This window comes from Nanorana parkeri, unplaced genomic scaffold (genome assembly GCF_000935625.1).
Source record: "Nanorana parkeri isolate BGI_ZX_2015 unplaced genomic scaffold, ASM93562v1 scaffold1371, whole genome shotgun sequence".
NCBI classification, from domain to species: Eukaryota; Metazoa; Chordata; class Amphibia; order Anura; family Dicroglossidae; genus Nanorana; species Nanorana parkeri.
This window is the reverse complement of record NW_017307639.1, coordinates 263,592-280,131: the sequence shown is the minus strand read 5'-3', so window position 1 is coordinate 280,131 and position 16,540 is coordinate 263,592. Positions and strand designations below refer to the sequence as shown.

Genomic DNA, 16,540 nt, shown 5'->3' with positions numbered 1-16,540 from the left:
ATACCCCCTGAAGAGCGCTGGAATTCTGGACTGCTCCTTGAACTTTTCAATTCTTGCTGATAGTGTCCTGACCAGGGTGCTATTCCCAGAAACCTGCACAGAACTTGAGGTAAAATGTCAGGCATCTTCAGAATTGTCTTTAGGTTTACTGCAGGAACTGTTTCAGTTTAGTGAGATACTTGCAGAGGTGCTTTATGTCTAAGGACATGCTGACAGAACTGTTGCTTTTTTTTAATTAAAACACTGGGAATGTTCTGTTTGAAAATCCTCTTCATGCTTTGACAAACCTCTTTGGGACCTCAATCCTTCCGGGCAGAATGGTCACCAGCTGAATCAGCACAATCCACAGACAGCCTAACTCTCCAATAAGACACAGAACATAGTAGGTAAGGTTGAATAAAGACAGGGGTCCATCCAGTTCAACCTATGTAGGTATGTGAATGTGTGTCTGTATTTATCTTGCTCTAACACTTACCATATCCCTATAAATTAAGTGAAAGAAGAAACTTATCAAGAAGTTTCTTGAATTTATCTACGCTAGCAGCGGATACCACTGCCTGTGGAAGGGAATTCCACAACTTTATTACTCTCACAGTAAAATACTCCCTACAAATCCTAAGATTGAATCCCCTCTCATCTAACCTCATGTTGTATCCCCGAGTTCTCAATAGTTTTCAGACTGTACAGTTTTGGTCTCCATTGTGGTGTTCATTGATGATTTTGTAGACAGCACTAAGATCCTCTCGTAATCGCCTCTTTTCTAAGGTGAATAAGTTTAAATTTTGAAGGTGGTCTTCCATCCATTTAATTAGTTTTGTAGCCCTTCGCTGAAATCTTTCCAGCTCGAGGACCTCCTTCCTGAGAGTTGGCGATCAGAACTGCACCTCATACTCAAGGGGAGGCTGAACCAGTAACTTGTAAAGTGGAAGTATTACTCTTTCATCCCTTGCTACCAACCCTCTTTTACTACACGCCCGTATGTTGTTTGCTTTGCTGGCTGCTGCTTGGCATTGCTTACTATTGCCCAATCTTCGATCTATGATCACCCCCAGGTTTTTTTCCATGTCTGACTTCCCTAATGTAGCACCCCTCGAGTGGTACTTTGTGCACACGTTCTTTGCTCCCATGTGCATAACCTTATTTTTTCAACATTAAATTGCATATACCATCTTGTAGCCCATGCCTCAATTTTATTTAAGTCTTGTTGAAGAGCTATATCTCCTGTTCTGAGTTTACAGCTCTTCACAGTTTTGTATCATCCACAAAAACTAAAATTGAGCTATTTAGTCCAATCTCTATGTTGTGGATGAATAAGATGAACAGAATTGGTCCCAGGACTGAACCATGTGGCACCCCACTCACAACCTTTGCCCAATTAGAAAATTACGCATTTATTACTACCCTGTGGGTCCGTTCTTGCAGCCAATTTTCCACCCATGTACATAGTTTCATCAAACCCTATAGACTTTAGTTTATGAAGTAAACGTTTGTGGGGGACAGTGTCGAATGCTTTAGCAAAGCCCAAATACACCATGTCTAATGATATTACACTATCCAAATTAATACTGTCTTCCTCATAAATTGTTATTGTTAATAGATTGGTCTGGCAAGAGCATCCTTCATGAAACCATGTTGGTTACTACTTATAATACCAGTTTTATTTGGAAATTCCTGCATGTAGTCCTGTCTTCAAATATTTTGCACACTATTGACGTTAAACTGACAGGCTTTTAGTTACTCGGTGTACTTCTTTTGCGCTTTTTGTATATTGGTACCACATTTGCTTTCTGCTAATTAGCCAGGAAATTAGAGTATCCATAAAAATTATGCACAAGGGTCTGGCTTTGACTTGGCTAACTTCTTTTAGTATCCTCGGATGTAACCCATCAGGTCCTGGGGATTTGATTACATTCAATCTTTCTAGCCTCTGTATTACTCTGCTCTCTGACAGCCACTCAGATACATTAAAACTGGTACTACTATTTTTGCAGCTGATGCCCGCGTCCGTCTCATCTGTAAAGACAGAAGAAAATAATGCATTTAACTCATTTGCTTTCTCCCTGTCACTGGTAGCTGACATCCCCTTGTCATCCTTTATGGGGCCTATATGTTCCGTATTTACCTTCTTGCTATTTATGTATTTAAAGAAGTTTAATCCAACACAGTTTTACTTCTAAAAGTACTTTACAGAGGATGTTTTCTGGTTATTTAAAAAAATATATCTTTATTTATAATTTTATCTTTATACAATCAAAAACATATAAAATATATACATGTCCACACAAACAAACATAAGAAAAAGGAGAACATTTCCTGAATTACCAATATCACATAACAAATATATATACAAGACTGACTCCATAGATTATGAACCCAGCAAAAAGCCTCACCCAGAAAAAGAAATAAATAAATACAAATAAATTGGATACCCTCTTAATAAAACCATATTTCCATGTTCCAAAACCCTCCCCCAAAATTCCCACCCTAAAGGTTCATCGAGCTATAATCAATCCAAATATCCCATTTACTGAGGAACGCATCGTGATTCTCTCTACCCATTGCTATCCACTTTTCAGATTACATAATACTATTAACCTACCTTACCCAATCTGATCTTGTAGGTACCTTTTGGCTCTTCCAAAATCTTGCTATTAACCTCTTTGCTGGATTTAGGAGATGAGGCAAAACTGTAGCTTTATATTTAGCCAAAAAGACCTCCGAAAACAGCGTGAGAGTCTCACCCAGAATGGTCTGTATTTGTTCTCTAATATCTTGCCAAAAAGGCTTAAGCTTGGGACATTCCCACCACACATGTAAATATGTCCCCTGTAGACCACAATTCCTCCAACATAGAGAATAGACATTTTGATACATTTTCCCTAAAGAATATGGAACCCGATACCACCGGGTAAGCATCTTATAATTGGTTTCTTGAACTCTGGAATCTATAGATGAATTATGGGCCCGCGCTAGTATTTGATCCTTCTGTACGTCTGAAAAAGTCACCCTCATGTCCCTCTCCCATTCTCTCATAAAGTACAAAGAACCTTTTGAGCTTATTTTCAATAAAATGTTATATATAAGCGATAGAGAGTGACTAGGGGGGCACCTAGAATACCATAATTTTTCAAAAAAAGTTAAAGACCCAAGTGGCCTAATTAGACTAATATGTTCCCGAAGGAAGTTACTGAGTTGTAGATAGCGCCAAGCATCTAAAGGAAATGTGCCCCTTTTTTCCCTCAGTTCCTCCAATGGGATAAGAGCGTTCTCCACCATAAATCTGCCCAAACGAACATCCCCATCCACCACCCAAGTCCGAAAATATAATAAGTGTTCTCCTGGTTGAAACCAGGGGAAACCACCAATTGGTGCTAAAGGTGATATATTAGGGACCAATTCTCCCCTTTTATTTACTGTATCCCATACCTTTAAAGTGTGTGTAGTCAGGGGCGATACTGTGGCTGCCAAACCTCTACTGGCCGATGGTAGCCAGTGGGCATTAGCTACATTTCTACCGGCCATATATTTTTCCAACAGAACCCACTGCTTATCCTTCTCATAATACTGCCAGTCTAGTATCCTCTGTAATGCAACAGCCTTATAATAAAGAGAGACATCTGGCAGTCCTGAGCCGCCATTTTGTTATGCGGCCTAACCAAGTAAATGTGGTTTTATCCCAAGAGCCAAGGTCCTTAGTAATCACTTTTAACAATGGTACATAATTAAATTCATACATTTGTCTCAATGAAATTGAAAGTTCAATTCCCAAATAGTGAAAATGCTGCGAGGCCCATTTAAAAGTGAATCAGGACTTCAAACTATGACTAACGGCCGGAGATAAATTTAAAATTTATGACTTCGAATAATTAATCCGAAAATTAGATATATTACCATAGATACCTAGTTCTTGTAGTAGATTAGGAAGGGATATCTGTGGTTGAGTAAGGAAAAATAAAATATCATCTGCGTATGCTGATAATTGATGTTCTTTATCCCATACTCTAATTCCATGTATGGCTGAATTATTTTTAATCTTAGTTAAGAGGGGTTCTAACATTAATACAAATAATAAAGGAGACAATGGGCATCCTTGTCTCGTTCCATTTTGTATAGTAAATGTGGAAGATACTAAGCCATTAACCCTTACTCTAGCTTCTGGTTTACTATAAGTGCTGCAATTCCCTGCCTTATATTCGGTCCTATGCCAATTACCTTTAATGTCTCCTCCATAAACATCCAATCCACCCTATCGAATGCCTTTTCAGCATCTGTTGACAATAAAGGACATGGTGGAGAAGCCGAACTAGCTTCTATCCAATGAATCAGATTAAGAGCTCTATTAGTATTATCACGTAATTCTCTTCCTCGTATGAAACCTGTTTGATGTGGATGTACCAAGGCTGGGAGGAGACCTCCGAGTCTATTGGCCAGTATCTTGGAAGAAAATTTCACATCTGTATTAAGAAAGGATATTGGTCTGTAATTTTGGGGTACAGTAGGATCTTTGCCCTCTTTCGCATTCTTGTGTCACTCTCCAGCTTCAGATGCTGGAGAGAAGCTGATGAAGCGGATCTGATTCATTACGCCGCACATGTTCGCGAACGTCGGACTGAGAGCAATAGTTCTAGGGCCATCAATCACTGATAACACTAAACTGATGAGCTGTAAAAGCTTTTAAAGCGTCGCCTATGGTCAATTTTGGGTATGGTAGTTTTTTGCAATTTCGCGGGTGCCTGCAATTTTAAAGCATGACATGTTTGGTGTCTATTTACCCGACGTGACCCCATCTTTTATATTTTACCAAAAATATGGTTAAATAATCATTGTTTCCTAACATAATGAAAAAAAAATACTTTTTTTCCCCAAAAATGTCAATAATTTTTCCTTTATATAGTAAAAATAAAATAATTAAATACCACCAAAAGAAAGCTCTATGTGTCCCCCAAAAATTGTACAAAATTCATTTCAGTACAGCGTTGCATGACGGAATAAACGTCAGTCAAAGTACTGCAGTGCTGAACACTGAAAAATGGCCTGGCCAGAAAGGGGGTCTAAACACCTGGTCTTGAAGTGGTTAAAGAAGTTTAATCCAACATAGTTTTACTTCTAAAAGTACTTTACAGAGGGTGTTTCCTGGTCATTTGAAGTGTAAAAAGACAATGCTCTTCTCAGCATAGTGTCTGCGAAGAAGACTAGCAGTAAAATGTGGGAACATGGAATAAGAATGCAGGGTCTATTTAAGGCTATACCAACTGACTTTACTATACAGGAGGGGAGACCAGTGGGAAATACCAATGTATACAGAAAAACAAGTTGTAATAGCACAAACCTACCACTAGATGTCAGACATACACCACAACATAATAATATGCATTGCAATACATAGCAGTGTAATTGCAATAGCATAAAATAACAGTGCCTGTGACATTATACTGGGTGTCATATCAGCAAGTGCATTGCCTTGGGTAATGTTCATATTTACACAACAGAAGCAAGGTCTGCAGTGACATTTGCAAACTGATCCTCAATTAATGGCTATTTTCACTGGAATTTCACTTTAAGGGATCGTTTACACCTGTGTGCACACCACATCATTTTGTTTTTCTTGTTCCCGTGTGCTGGCAGGGAGGGGTCAATGTTTGATTTGTTACAATTCAAGGCATTGTCTTACTTTTTTTCCTTTGATATTTCCTTCTTCCTTTGGCAAACTTTGTCTCAACTGGAGCACAGCCAATCAGCTTTTACATTTTTATTTTGTAAGCTGTGTGGAAAATGTGAAAGATAGAAGCTAACTGGTTGCTATGGGCCAGACTAGTTGAGATAGAACTTGTTTTATGAATCCCCCCTAGTGTGAACGAGCCCTAAATAGGACCTTGCAGTAAAATGAAAGGTCTGCCCAAATTGCCCAGGCCCCCTTCCTCCTTACAAATCATCCAATGTTAGTACGTATAAAATGTACCTGTACAAAAAACATTAGATTTATATTCCACCATCACCATCTTTAAGAAGATTCCTGGGGAATGCAGAGCAGGCAAAATCTCATAAGAAGACACTTCCGCCCATTGTAAGAGAGACTTCTCTCAAGATTTTGGCTGCTCTGTAGTCCCCAGGATATAGCCAGAAGGAGTATGATGTCATCCACGGCTATGCGTCATGAGTGAAAGAGATAGGTGAAGTAACTTTAAACCCCAAAGTTTCATTCATTTCAAAGTTCATTTTACACCTACTAGTATAAGGTGATTTGTGTGAAGGAGGGGACACAGACAGCTAGCAAACCTTGTATTTTATTGCAAGGTCTGCTTTAAGGTGCTTTTAAACATTTTTTTTTTATTTATTTGATTGTATTAAAGCTTAACTCCAGTCAGCACAACATCCTGCCAATGCCAAGGCATTGCTTAGTGCAATCTTTTGTCCTTTTGTGTTATACTGAAGCATTGCCTGTGTAAACCAACCTCAAATCGGAGCAACTACAAGCACCAGGGCAGCAGCTTCTGTTTATGATGACTGGTTGCTGCAGTTCTTCCTCCTCGATCGAACCAGTCCAGTCCCCTTGTAGTTGAAGCAAGGCAGCACTGGCATGCTTATGTCAGTACTGTCTGGTGCAAGGTTCATTGTTGAAAACATGTATCTGATTTAGTGATGTCCTTAAATGACCTGGTCAGGGATTTGGAATTGCCTAAGAGTAAGGCAGAGCTACTGGACTCCAGATTACAGAAGTAGAACCTCTTGCAGAGTTATGTTATTGGTATCAATAAAAAGATACATTCATAATGATTGGTGTGGCACCATTCTGATTGCTATATCACATTTTGCAGAAAAGTTATGGAGCATAACATCCCCCTCGTAATTTTTAATTATTTTGATGCAATTTTGACCTGAAGCTGTATCTTGGAAACTAGAGCCAATTAATACTCAGGACTTATCTTCCTTTATCAGTGACCCAATTCTGGTAAAATTTAACTACTTTCATTTCAGAGGCTTTCTCCTTGTAGACCAGTGTTATCTTGTTACAATACCACCTTGAAGTGGGTGGGATATATAAGGCAGCAAAACAGTAGTAAATCACCAGCCATACAGTAAGGTGCACACGAAATTTCGTGTGCACCTTACTGTATGGCTGGTGACGAATTGTTGAGTGCGTTTGTCATTTGTTTTGCTTGACCATATAAGGCAGCAAGTGAACATTTTGTCCCTGAAGTTGATCAAGCTAAAACAATGGGCAAGTGTAAGGATTTGAGTGACAAGGGCCAAATTGTGATGGCTAGATTACTGGGTCAGAGCAACTCCCAAACTGCAGCTCTTGTGGGATGTTCCTGGTCTGCAGTGGTCAGCACCTACCAAAAGTGGTTCAAGGAAGAATAACTGGTGAACCGGGGAAAGGGCCATGGGTAGCCCCATGGCACTAAATCCGATACATGAATGAGGCCTAAATTGTTAAATGTTTTGAAAATGTTGTTTAAAAAAAGTTCTTTATTCCTTCTGTCTTTAGGGCATTCATGTACATGAATTCCCAAACCGATGTCCACTGACACCAGTTTGGAGCCCAACCAAACTTGTTTGGGGTGTTCTTTGCTTGCTAACACCCCAGACCTCTGTTGGAGGACGGGAGTTGCATCCACACCTGCTCTGTTAACATACCAGAAGCACTATGGACCTTGCAGTAATGAGCTTTTTCACGTTATCAGGGTTATTCACAAAAGGGTGAAGAGTTTGGAGAAGGCAGGAGAAGTGAACAATCCAGGACAACATAACTGAACTGGAAAGTGAACTGATCTTTTTCCAGATCAGCTATTTTGTCCTAGATTGATCACTTCTCCTGCCTTCTCCAAACTCTTCACCCTTCTGTGAATAACGCTGTTAGTGTTATAATTGGACACCTTATAAATAAATGAAACCTTTCCCTTGATTAACCCAAGGATTTAATACACATGACATATTTTTCTCCTTGAATCAAGCATTATTATCACATCAGATGTGACATTTGTATTGACACATATAGCATGTGGTATGGTACACTGTAGATTCGTGCATCAGGGCCAGAATTTCAGAAGGTTAATAGAAAAGGGACACAGAAGACAAAACATTATATTTATTTGTATTAAAAAAAAAAGACAGAAAACACAATCATAATTCCTGAGGTCATCTTCCACATCAGATGGCAGAAAGACATACAATTCTTTGATGCATACGTGTAACATCTTGCTGTTCTTTTTGGTTTGTGTCCTTCTTCTGAATCACTATATACAGTGATAAAGCTTTTTGCCCCTGTTTTTCTAGTTCTTTTAATTCAAGAGGGTGCATGTAATGCTTTAAATTGTGTCACAGAAGTGTAAAGAAAGGCACTTGTGCAAAGCATACACTTAAGATTGCTTATCACTCCCTTTTTGGCTCTCCAGTGCTCCTTGCATTGGTCTTCACATGTGGCTCACTCTGGTCTCAAGACCCTTCAGCTCCTCCATGATTTTTGGTGGCAAGTCATCATTAACTTGCTCTATCAAGTATTTACCCACCTCTTGTACTTCTTTTTCCCAGAATCCTTTAGGGAGTGAAAACAGCTCATTTGTGTCAACACCACCCAGCCCTTGCAGATTCAATGCACCTTCAGCAGGGAGATAGCCTATAGGAGTCTGCCGCACACTCTCTTCTCCCTCAACTCTACGGAAGATCCAGTCTAACACACGGGAATTTTCACCAAAACCTGGCCATAAGAATTGTCCCTTATCATCCTTCCGGAACCAGTTGACGTGGAAGATTTTGGGTAGGTGCAGACCTTCCCTTTCTTGTAGGCTCAGCCAATGAGAGAGGTAGTGGCCAAAATTATATCCGAAGAAAGGACGCATTGCAAATGGATCATGCATTATCACTTTACCTGAATGAATATAAAAATACAAATATAACAGAATTTAGAACTAGACGTTTATACATGGAAAAGTATTGTTCGTAAAAGACTCAACGTGGGATTCACCTTTGTGCTCTGCAGCCGCTGTAGCTTCAGATCTCATAGCTGCCCCAACAAACACGCCATGGTTCCAGTTAAAGCTCTCATACACTAGTGGTACACCTGAAAAATATTTCAATATCCAACTTAACATACACAGTGAAGGACAAATAAACATGGCATAAAAGTTGCAAATAAAGCAATTAATTCAAGTACAAGAATGGTAAGTAGCTTGAGGTTGTTCAGGTGCTCACTACTCATTAAAGGTGCTCATTACTGATCTAAGATATTTAGTAGTAGAATCCACATATAACCAGATATATCTATATTAATGCCTTAGCCCTACTAAACCGACCATAACATATAACTTTAAAGTGCATATGCTTCCTAAGTGGGGTGACTCCTTAAATTTAGTCTGCTGGGCTGTAGTCCAAGTTGATTTGATAGTTTGTGCTCATTTAATTTCCCCTAAGCACTCTGTATTGTTTGCATATGCCTGCTGCTGGGTGTGACCTTGCCACAGAGCAGAACATCCAATAATGTGGTGTTATGAATATTTGTGTCTCCCTAGCCAATCATTATGAGGTTCACGGCCAGTGGTGCATGTGGGGGGAGGACATATATATTCAGGGCTGGCATTGTGAGTGTTTCTTCCCACCCGGGACCTCCTGCCTTGGGAAGGGTGCATGAAGTGATGTGCTGTCTGACCAGGCCTGTAGCCTGCAGGTGGTAAGGTATGGACCCAATGGGGGTCTGAATCTGTACCTGGGATGGAGAGCCAGGGAGGAACTTTATCTGCTTGAGGTGCCAGAGGATGGGCTTGGACCTCGCAGGAAGTCTGGTGCCTTGCCTAGGGAATTCTTTGCTATGTCTGCTGACCAGCAAAGGTTTTTCAATACACTGTGAAGCTGGGAAGTGGTCGGTGAGTCTGGTGTCCTGTACTGTCCTGGATGTCTGTAGCCCTATACCCTCTCTCCCATTGAGTTGCTTATGAAATAAAACATTTGAAAAAATCCTTAAAGTGACTTGTGCCCAACTTTACATGTGCATCCCACAACCGGCTAAAGACTAATGTCAGCCCACCTCACAAGTATCATGGCACTTTTTTAAATTACTTACCTTCAGGCCGTCTCCCACCAAAAATAATGGCATCTATAGGAACACCCTCTGGAGATTCCCAAGCCTCATCCATAATGGGACACTGAGCAGCGGGTGTACAGAAGCGTGAGTTTGGATGTGCAGAGGGCTCTTTATCTCCTGTAGATATAAAAATCTCATTACAATATGAATGAGCCAAAAGCTATGCATATTACGGTAATTGATAAAAGAAAAAAAAGAACATCTGACCTTTCTTCCATGGTTTTCCTAACCAGGATGTAACTGTGACACCAGGAGGCAATTCTTGATCCAGTCCTTCCCAGTAGACCCCACCATCACTGGTCTCTGCCACGTTGGTGAAGACAGTGTTCTTTTCTACAGTCCTAAGGGCATTGGGGTTGGTCTTTACAGAGGTACCAGGAGCCACTCCAAAAAATCCATTTTCTGGATTAATAGCACGGAGACGTCCTGTAAAAGACAAAATGGACAGGAAATCTTTTTAAAGGGCACACAGAGAGCATAAAGTATCTTACAGAGCTTGTAACGCACATGCTATCCAAAGCTAAAGGGTTTTTTGGCTGAGACTTTTTCGGACTGCACCCTCTTAAATCTTGACACACTGGTGATGAAGACTGAGATAATACAAATGTTGTTCTTTTTACATTTTACAGATGATGAAGTATGAACAGCTGCAATAATTATGATTTTTACAGATTTCAAAAAGATTTCAACATAGCCCACGTTCACACATGTGCAAAATTGTGTGCATTCCTGTAGCACACTAAAACATGTGTCTGTTTTGCAGACGCACTGTGGTTACATTCATTCTTGATGGCACCCCAAAAACGCCTGCCAAAGCGCACATCTTGTAGCACATCAAAATGCATGGTACACAAGCACACTGCCTTTTGGTGTGGCACATTTGAAAGAAAAGATGCACGCACTTCTTTGGTGCGATTTGTGCGTTGGTCAGCGCATTGATATAAATAGGCTACCCAAATTTGCCACACCTTAACGCTGTCGTCCACACAAAGGTGTGAACCAGGGCTAACATTATTTACTAAACTGCTAATGCTATCCCAATCACTAAGTAAGATGAAACACCATATGAACGTACATAATTTTTCCATAATCTTTACAAAATTTCCATCATTTTTCCATAATCACTTGAGCAGGCACATTGAGCAGGGCTTTAAAAGTGCCTGGGGGTGGGATTAAAGCCTTTCGCTAGGCATTATCTGTAGCCTTTTAAGCAGGGATAATTCAATCTGCTTAAATATATTTAGGTGGAAACAAATAGCAATTTGCTTGATTAAAAAATTGATTTGCACATCTATACTTCCCTGTAAACAGTGCAGTGAGAGTGAAATGGGGGTACACCAGGGTGTGATCCTGGATATGAATGACCATCTAAATGGACATATTATAGCAGATCTTGCGGGACCAACTGACACAGTAAGGAACATAATCATTGCTAATATCACATAAGGAAGAACGGAGGATGGAAATGGAGTAATCTCACAGCATGGAGTAGCAGAACTAGGCTTTCTACACCAGAAACATACACAGATAATAATTTTATTTAGAGCCACACTATGCTATGCTGTGGCAATGCATATGCTGCAATACACTATATCATAGGTTGAGCTGTGCTGACTTGTTGCAGCATATTCATTTTCATTAGGTCTCAACACAGCAAATATCTTGGCAGCAGTATTTTTTACTGCAGCACACTGCGTCCCTCTTTGTGTGTTGTAATGTGCTGCAATGCTCTGGAGTGTTGTACATTAGGGTACCATTCAAAATGAATGGCAATACACACACACTTCATGTTGCATTAGCACACAGTACCACACATATTATTGCAGTGTACTAGGTGTGAACAGACCCTTACTGCACAGCAGCTTATAATATTTACAGTATCATTTTCTTCTTGCACTGTTCACTATGAAACCTGTACTTATGTATGTAGGCTGCTTGCCCCTCCTTCTGAAAATAATAGTTACCTATCTCTACCATCAATACTTTCTGAGTTACTGACCCGGAACAAGCATGCAGAAAAGGAAGCTATAAGTGAAGTCAGAAATCCTGAGCTACCTGAAACTGCTAGATCAGAATGAGAGGCAGACAACTGGCCTCCCTCAGAAAATGCTAGTTACCTGATCATCTCCAGATTCAGTACTATCGGAGTCACTTATATAAAACAAGTATAGAGCAAAAGGAGTAGATATGACGTCCTGATTCTTCAGATATGCATACTTGCTTCAGGCCAAAGACTCACAAAGTATTCAAGCCATTAAACCAGTCATGTTTAGAGAGGTTGGCAATAGCTGCCTACATATACTGTATTTTTAAAAATAGGTTTCCTTTAAGATTCATTCTTACTTCTGTTTTCAGATTGGGGAGTGTGGGTGAAAGAATAACAGGATACTAGGTTATTGGCTACCTTGACAGGGTGGAGCAGCATGGTGCACAGAATCAATTCCAGAATAAATATTAGATGCACTATGCACAGATAGGTGTATTCTCTATGTGTATTTAAATGACACATTCCCATGTCTGTATGGAATGTACCTTTAAAGTAACAAGGAAAATGCATCTATCTTCACTGATCATGCCCTTTCTATATAAATTTTACTGCATAGTTCGCTGTGTTCCCTGGCACCTCTACTACAAAAAGGAATTGTTCTCCTCACCTTCACTGTCGAATTTCATCCAAGCAATGTCATCTCCCACACACTGTACTTTCCAGCCGGGCAGTGCTGGCTGCATCATGGCCAGATTTGTTTTTCCACAAGCACTTGGGAAAGCAGCTGCGATGTATCGCTTACGTCCAGCAGGGTTTGTGATCCCCAAAATCTAACATGGGAAAGAAACCCCATAACAGAAGAATGTACAGTAACAGGAAAAGGCTCAGGAAACAGAAGACAGATGGTCTAGTGCAGGAGAGAGTGTACAGGGTGCTAAAAGCTCCTCTCTCACCAGCATATGCTCCGCCAACCAGCCCTCATCCTTTGCGATTCGGGAGGCAATGCGCAGAGCGAAGCATTTTTTCCCCAACAGAGAGTTTCCTCCATATCCACTGCCGAAGGACACAATTTCACGATTATCAGGGACATGGGCAATTAGTGTCTTTTCAGGGTTGCAGGGCCAGGAATTCACAAGGGGAGCTGCTCAAAAAAAAAAGGGACACCTTCTGTAATAAATGTATAAATATAAGACATACATTGATCATGACATAACATAACATAAGATTGTATCTTACCTTTCAGGGGAAGTGGCTGCCCCACAGAGTGCAAACATCTCACAAATTCACCATCACCCAGTGCGTCCAACACTGGTTTACCCATTCGAGTCATAATGCGCATGCTGGCGACTACATAGGGAGAATCTGTGAGCTGTACCCCATACTTAGCTAGTGGGGAACCAACTGGGCCCATACTGAATGGTAATACATACATAGTGCGGCCTAGGAGAAACAAATTGAAACAGATATAATTAATATGAGAGGGAGAGAGGGGGAGAGAGAGAGAGAGATTAACACATTAAATGATAGGTTGACATACTGTAATTTACACGGTCAGATTGTGACACAATTGTTCTGGAATCATTTATGGTATTGGCACTATGAACGGACTAGGAAGCCAGGGCAGTCTAATAGCAATCCTTATAAAATGATACAAACCTCTCATGGAGCCAGGGAAACGATCATTCTTTGCTCTCTCAAAATCATTTGGGGACATCCAGTTTCCCAGCTGTCCTTTCACACCCTCCAGTGGAATTGGCACAGTGTCCCTCTGCTTGTCAGTCACTATAACAGTCTTGCTCTCCACTCGAGCTACATCTTTTGGGTCAGTTCTTGCCAACCAACTGGATAACAGAAAAAAAGAGAAGACCATAATAGTTTAATTTTTTTGCCTAAATGGAAAGCCGGCCAAAGTTAGCATTAAAAAGGCTAACAAAAAAAAATGAGCACTATCAGTAAGTACACAATGAAAAGAATGTGGGCTAATGAAAGAGAAGCAGGAACATGATATAAGTTTAACTATAATGGAAAAAAGCATACTGAGCAAAAAGGTAAGCAATCATATCAAAAGTCGAACTATGGTGAAAAACTGAAATATACTACGGTATGTAATAAAGCTCTCACAGTTGTTAAACATATATCTGTTCATTATGTCTAAACATGGCAGTAATGTACTAAGACCCGGCACATTGAGGGCTTACAGGTCTACTTCCTTTAATAGGGTGACAATACAGCTCCCCCTCTATACAAGTTGCTGCGTTGTCACCCTTTTGTTCCTGACTGACCAGGTGTCATGATGTCACAGGTGATGTGGTTAATGTTCCTTACCAAGCCCTAGCTTGTCAAATAATATGTAGGACATGCCTAGCCTTGTCTGTTTTGCATTTGTTGGACACACGAAATTCCCTGCCTGCCCGCTCACATTTCTATAAACAGGCTGTGTGTAACTACACATAGGACTTGCCCAGTTATCAATCTAGGCTAGTCCCACAGCTCTTTGAGAGGGCATGCCACAGGGAACCACGTAACATATAGTTCCCCATGGGAGATGCAGCAGCTAGAATTCTTATTTGAAATTACATGCCAGCTGTTTGAAACTCCTCACAGCATCAGTTTTGGGATCCTGCAGCGAAAGCATGGGCATTTGAGCACTATTATATTGTTAAAGGTCCTATTAATTCCAATAACACCAGCATTACTCAGTTGCAAGTAGACACATTAGCCACAGAAGTGCTGTTTGGCGGCTTTCATGCGGTCTGATCCGGAGGGGATCTGTGCACGGATCCCCTGCTGATTGAAACGGATGCCACTATTGTGACATCTGTGTCCGACCCATGGTGGTCTACAGAGAATCGGATGCAAACGGACATGTGTCCGTTTACATCAGATTACCCTTAGAATGATCAGTTCCGATGAAATGGAACTTTGATCCATTTGTTTTTTTGGACCTGACCGGAAACGGGGGTAATCATATGCAAACAGGTTGGATTTTTTCAATTTAAATCCGGCTGCCTATAGACTAACATTGGGTTTCCCGATCAGGTCCACCTGAAAAACTGACAGGCAGGGCCGGATTTCCCACAAGGCCACCGAGTAGAAGGGCAGCACAGCCGCCGAGCAGGTAGATTTTTTCTATATTTAGCCCTGCTTCGGTCAAGCAGGGCTAAATGTACAGCTGCTCGTTTTGTACAAGTGATCTTGGCAATGTTGCCAAGATCACTCGTATGCAGCCTGCAGGTTCGTCCCCCTGCCGCGCCCCCTCCATGCTCTGCCCCCCTCTATGGTCCGCCCCCACCTCACCTGGCTGCCTCTGTCCTTGCGTGGTTTTCGTGGTCCCTCGCCCTTCTGGGGGACCCAGGTCCACGGCAATCACTTCAGGATGGAGAGCGGGGAGCAGAGCGGAAAACACTCCATTCTCTGCTCTACTCCGTGTAAACAGTGAGAGGGGATAGCTGCACTCGCAGCCTTCCCCTCTCAGCTCTCACAGGAGTTCCAGCACAGTGTTGTGCTAGAACTCCTGTATTGGAGGCGACAGGGTCAATAAAGGGAATGGCTCCATAAGAATAGCTTTTTTTCCATAAAGTGGGCTTTTTAGCTCCTGTGTGATAGCAATAAAGAAAAGTTAAATAAAAAAAAATAACAAATTGGTAAAAAAATTAAATAAAAATTAAAAAAACTACGGTAAGTAAAAAATAATAATCAAAATAAAAGAATTAAAAAATTGCTAAAAAAGTAAAATATAATAAGATAAATAAACATTTTAAAAAGTAAAAAAATTTTTTACAAATTAAAAAGTTAAAAAAAATATTAAAGAAAGAAAATTAAAATAATAATAACCAGGGACACTGATCGCCAGACAGCAAACTCCCTGGCGCTTCGGGAGTCTCCCGCTCCCGGCCGCCAAGGAGAGAAACACTGCTTTTTCTTTTTTTTTTCTTATTCTGACACGGAGCCGTGTCAGAATCGAAAAAAATAAATACATCATTTTTGGCCATAGTAATGCATTGCTAGATTCCTATTGGCTATTTCAATTTGCAATAGCCAATAGCAAACTAGCATTGCACCCGCCCTCTGCTGCAGTTCTCCATCAGGTCCAATGCTGATTGACAGCAGCAGAGGGCAGGTACAATGATAGTTTGCTATTGGCTATTGCAAATTAAAATAGCCAATAGGAATCTAGCAATGCATTCCTATGGCCAAAAATTATATATTTTTTTTATTCTGACACGGCTCCGTATCAGAATAAGAAAAAAAAAGAAAAAGCAGCGTTTCTCTCCCGGGCGGCCGGGAGCGGGAGAGAGTTTTTTTTCTTTTTTTTTGACGGCAGCAGAACCGCCGGCCAATAGAAAACTGTTGGGCGGTGCTAGCTGTCACTGCTAGCTCCGCACAATCGTTTCTATTTTTATTTTTCTACTTTTGTAACTGTTTTTCTGTTCTGCTCGGTCCCACAGAGCGACCGAGCAGAACAGCCGAGCTGA

General features: G+C 40.8%; 1 protein-coding gene across 1 annotated transcript in view; it reads right to left on the bottom strand.

Annotated features, from left to right (window-relative positions):
* Positions 1-8,401: 8,401 nt before the first annotated feature.
* Positions 8,402-16,540, bottom strand: part of PCK2 (phosphoenolpyruvate carboxykinase 2, mitochondrial) — a 21,588-nt gene continuing 13,449 nt past the window's right edge. The window contains exons 3-10 of the mRNA XM_018569646.1: positions 13,722-13,906; positions 13,302-13,505; positions 13,019-13,206; positions 12,733-12,895; positions 10,286-10,504; positions 10,058-10,195; positions 8,966-9,061; positions 8,402-8,869 (exon numbers count right to left, since the gene is read on the bottom strand). Coding sequence (XP_018425148.1) covers positions 8,415-8,869; positions 8,966-9,061; positions 10,058-10,195; positions 10,286-10,504; positions 12,733-12,895; positions 13,019-13,206; positions 13,302-13,505; positions 13,722-13,906 — 1,648 coding nt within the window. The 3' untranslated portion in view covers positions 8,402-8,414. The remainder of the gene's footprint in view (positions 8,870-8,965; positions 9,062-10,057; positions 10,196-10,285; positions 10,505-12,732; positions 12,896-13,018; positions 13,207-13,301; positions 13,506-13,721; positions 13,907-16,540) is intronic.